Source organism: Montipora capricornis, chromosome 11, assembly GCF_036669925.1.
Source record: "Montipora capricornis isolate CH-2021 chromosome 11, ASM3666992v2, whole genome shotgun sequence".
Taxonomy (NCBI): domain Eukaryota; kingdom Metazoa; phylum Cnidaria; class Anthozoa; order Scleractinia; family Acroporidae; genus Montipora; species Montipora capricornis.
This window is the reverse complement of record NC_090893.1, coordinates 14087209-14092208: the sequence shown is the minus strand read 5'-3', so window position 1 is coordinate 14092208 and position 5000 is coordinate 14087209. Positions and strand designations below refer to the sequence as shown.

The window sequence follows — 5000 nt, the reverse complement described above, 5'->3', positions numbered from 1 at the left end:
GGATGACTTGTTCGTCGGAAAGCGGGAACGATTTACTGATTCCCAGAACTTGTAAAGTCACTCGGTACAGTGAATCCAAGAAATACATGAACATGCAACATAGAAACAGTTTTTTCTTCGCTCCTGACAGTTGATATGGACGGAACAGAACTAGCGCAAGTGAGGGCACCCAAATATACAAGAAAAAGTGAGAGATGACATCAGAAATAACATGCACCCATTGTATCTTTAGCGAAATCGAGGTCTTTTGTTCAAAATAACAGTTTAGAAAAGTGTTATAGCTGAGATAAGAGGTCACTGTGAACAACATACCAATAGCGATGGCTGATAGAAGCGAAATCGAAGCACCGATCACCGTTGACTTATACATTGTTTGCAAAACAGATGGTCTAAGCTGCTTCCAGGACATTGCTCCATCGAGAGCCGCTTCCTGATTTTTGCCTTGTTCTGTGCTATCTCCGAGGGAACAAGCGTTTAAAGAATCCGCCTTAACTGTACATGAGGCTGGTAAAAAATCAGCCACCGTCACCTCTTTGTCGCTGTATTCCTGATAAATAATCTCGTCCACTGGTTGAGCGTACCATTCTCGGCCTGTATTCTGCAAAAGGCTGTATTCTAAGGTTTCTTGACTATAGTCAGGGTCCTTTGGGCTGTATTGTTCGGATACACTACGTGTAAAACTAAAGACGATGTGTCCAAACACTTCGATGAACTTGCTTCCATCCATTTTGTAGTTGCTTCAAGGAAACTTAATCGTGCAGTATTTCAAATTAAATGATAATTCTCTGCATTTTTCCGAGTACAATTTGTCCATGCGACAAACTTATCCAGAATGAAAGTATCAAGTATCTGTCATTCCAGAACTTTATTTATTAACCCGTGTTACTTCCGCCCACTTGCATCACAAATTTACATAGAAGGTTCGAGACTTCAGGATTTTTGCTCTTATGCTATTCCCGCAGGGGCGAATCCGAAGGGGTCGGGAGGGGGGGGGGGGGGAGAAGGTGGGTTAGGGTTAGGGTTAGGGTGAAGTCCCTTTTTAGATCATCCACCGACCGGGTTAGGTTTGGCCCCTTTTTATTTTCCTTTTATCTTGTTTTTTATTGGACTTTTATTTTTCTGCTTTAACAGATACTGTTTCCTGAGAGTGTTTCCTGAGAGTAGTGCTGCTGTGGTGTTGCTACAGTAGCTGCCATTTTAGGTTCTTCGAGAAAACTGAAATGCTCTAACGGAAACACTACAAAGCAGGTCACGCGCCTCTTATCTTGTTTACAGGCGTTAGCTGACTAGAAAACCTTTGTTAAATTAGCCAAATCCTTAATGAGATTTCATTGATACTGGTTGACTAATGCGTTACACATTTTTACAGAGCTGTTGTAATCGTTAGAATTTCGTTATTTCCACACCACAAGATTATAATGATAACACAATTTTTTAGCGCTTCTAGACATGACTGATCAGATCGCTGAAAATACTAGGAATCTAATAAAAGAATATCTTAAATTACAGTAATTTAATATGATAAATATATGTCTAAAAAAATTAAAAGAAAAAAGTAAATCAATAAAAAGTTACTTGTAAAGATATACATAAAGTTACTAGCCTATATATTAATAGTAACCTTTTTTCTGAAAAGATATGTCTTAAGTTCTTTTTGAACGTGTCAGCCGACATCATCGCAAGAGCTCCTGGCCCGAAGCCTTCAGCTCTGCCGTCGCAATTATCTGTTTTTCAGACAATCCGCATTTCCCATATCTCTCCCGGTACTGACGCGTTATCGGTTTTTCAGACAGTGCGGATGTGAATCTAAAAATAAACGCGTCCAAAGGAGACTAGGCTGGTTCTAGTTTTTCGCTACTAGTGATTGGCGCCTTGTTACATATTTTGTGATGCTTTTGTTGTAAATATTTCGGGGGAAAGGAGCGAATTTTAGATTGGAGACAGGTTAATACCACCAGGGCATAGGCATCATCGTCATTATGAGGATTGTTTCGGCAAGTGTGTTATGCACTTAATGGGATTCGCAGCTTCTGAGGAACGCTTCAAGCCCTTTTTCTACGGGAGAGCACGCTCTCATACTTAAATACAAAGATCTTTCCTTGCGCGTAGTTTTCTCCGAGGCACGTCGTAAACCTCGTAAATAGAGGAAATTAATACATTGACGGCAATGTTCAGGATGCCGAATCACTCTCTTTCAGCCGTTACGTCAGACGTGATAAAAATCGAATTGATTTTATTTATTCATTTCCCTAGAGGAAGATACAAAGCTCAAAAGGACGTGAGGTTCAATACGAAAAATGTAACAAGTATTTAGAACCCAGAAATAAACCTTAAAGAATTAAAATATATATATTTTAATTCTTGCGAATGTGACATTTCAAATCCAGTTAGCGCAAAATGAACATATATAACCAGGAATGTCGAAGACTCTGTTCTGAGAGCTGCTTCTCCATTTTAGATACGGTTAATCGTTTTCAGTTGTTGCTCGAGAGGCTGCTCATATCCGCTGGGAAAATCCCAATCTAAATAAGCAGCTAAAACATGCGGAGCTAACTGTATCTTTTTACCTACATTTGCGTTTTAGTGTTCTGTAGTTTTTGGTGTTGTTGTTGTTGTTGTTGTTGTAATTTCCTGTCATTAAGCACTTAAGTTTGTTTTTTCTTTTGTTACACTGTTTGCGTGCGCATGATTAGATTCTTTGCATTTAGTGTTGTTGTTGTAACGTTTACCAGTAATTTAAAATTCTAACGGCAGTGTATTTACCCGGCTAAGTTCAAATTGTAACATTGACACAAATTCAAATTCGCACTGTAATGAACACTTGCAACTGAAGATGATCGATGATCGATCAGTTCTCTTGTCAGCTCTCAGCACAGCAGATACAATTTTCGTTTCAAGTAAGTGTTCCAGATACCATTTTCCAATTACTTCTGGATCGGAATTTGAGATCAAAACCATCAGCCAAAGTAGCTTCCTGCTTGTGGTATTCACGCACCCATATATTGCTAAAGGGAAGCTTGAGTTCTGGTAGCCCATAAGTTAATCATGCCCATCTAAGGAGTGAACCCACAGTTGGATCCCCTGGTCGTGAAGTTTCCTTTCTTTCGTTCTTTCTTAGCTCCAACACGACTTCGCGCTTTGAGTCCATCTGGATCCAATTCGTACATCACATCATACAATTGGTCTCTGGTAACATTAAGCCCACACTGTCGTCTGATTTTCTTATTCATTGCTCTGTATCCTAGGAGGTGGTCGGGGCCTTTTAACTCGTTCTCGACAGCCCGCATAACATCACCAATTTCGATGTGATTGCTTTTGTAGTAAATTTCGAAGTGGCGAAGCTTCCTTTCAACGCTACGGATGCTCCACGTATAGCCCTGAATACCGAATACCCAAAAACCCTGGCCGACCCTGATTATTGCAAAACACGTTAACATCTACATTGTTGTTGGAGAAACAAAGTGTGCAATTTCTGTTATTGTTAACGAGATAAGATGAGTTGCAGTACTTTCGAATAAAACAATTACAACTACTGTTGGGTCTTTTGGAACTCTGATACAAATCTGCAAATTATGTATTGTATTGGCTGTTTCGTTGGCACCTAGCGACAGCTAATACTAGTTACGTCATATAATTTATTATCATCGAGACTTAAATTCATGAATGCTACTGAATACGAGGGGAATAAATCACATGACCACGAGCTGAAGGCCGATAACTCTTACTTATTTACTCCAAATTGCACCTGAAAAATCATGCTATTTTTTTGTTAAAGACATAGTTATGCAATAATATCACCTTCATTGCATTTATTTCAACTATCTGCACTAATTTCACTTTTATGCTCTCTGTTTGGAATTAATTGACTTGATCTCAGGCGATCAACGCGCTGAAACTTGCCCATGTATATTACGATTGTTCAAAGCAACAGTTGAAGGACATTTTAAATTTTAAGCATTATCTGGTGTCTGGGAGTCCTGAGTCGATTCTCAAAAACTATTGACACATTTTTCGTCGACTGAAGCAAAATATTTTAAAATATGTCTTCATCGATGAGAGTCATTGCATCGCTAAATATAAGTTTCACAAAGATGTATTTCTACTTCTATTCCCGGTCTTGCATGTCTTTGACTCCCGGTGTAGCACGTCTGCTACACCTGAAGCCTACCTGATCTTCCGAACTAGTGTTTCGCTTTTATCACTGGAGATCTCCTTTCCAAGCGGCTACTGGAGATTGAAATAAGCTTTCGTTTTATTTCGTCTTTATTTCTGATGCCTTTAGCTCAAAGTAAACAAATGTCTTTTTTTCGATTTCGGAGAAACAAACACACTCGATCGTGTTTGTCGGATTGCGCCATTCAAGTGTAGAACTTGCGAATGGCGTCATCCCCTTTTTGGCGCGAAACGCAAATGAAAACCTTGCAAACCAGACGAGTCGACCTCTCACGACTTCGTCGCTCGCACATCATCCGCTTCGCGTCCGAAATATCACGCTTCGCTCGCTAGATATATTTGCTCCTGGGATTCTCGTAAGGTCGACTTGTGGCAAGTCTACCTACTTGAAAGCCAATTATGCTGAGCCAATCAGCGTTCAGGAGGCTGTCAATTGACACCCAGTCCTTTCAAGTGTGAAAGATTATGGCGGGAAACAAAGAAACGTGATTTTAGCCAATTTAAAATTAAATTTTCAGAACTTTTTTTTCGAGAAAATATCCTTCACACCCCACCAATTCAAGATTTGCAAAAACGGAAAAATTGAGGGAAATACTCAAATTTACCTTTACCGAGACCTTGAAAATGGCGGTAACAACCGCGAGCTCTCAACTACAAGTCTTTTCGAGGCCCAACACAGCTCTTCCAACGACCTAAGTGAAGGTATTTCTGCTGGTTTTCAGCAAATGACTGATTTGCCCTGGTCCGTTGTAAATAACAAGGGCATCCAAGGTACTAGAAAGTGTCTACATAGCGCCATATCGCTCACTGAAAGTGGTGTGCAGAGC

General features: G+C 39.9%; 1 protein-coding gene across 4 annotated transcripts in view; it reads right to left on the bottom strand.

Moving 5' to 3' along the window:
- LOC138023904 (uncharacterized) overlaps positions 1 to 5000 on the bottom strand; it is a 39311-nt gene that overhangs the window by 2713 nt on the left and 31598 nt on the right. Inside the window, exon 1 of one of the 4 annotated variants that reach the window (XR_011126839.1) lies at positions 530 to 662. The exons of 2 other annotated variants lie outside the window; for them this stretch is intronic. Coding sequence is in view for 1 of the 2 variants with exons in the window: in XM_068870990.1 (XP_068727091.1) it covers positions 313 to 727 (415 nt within the window). In the remaining variant the exon portion in view is untranslated. Of the gene's footprint in view, positions 1 to 312; positions 964 to 5000 lie in introns of those variants that run through there. One more of the 4 variants, XM_068870990.1, reaches the window with a different exon arrangement.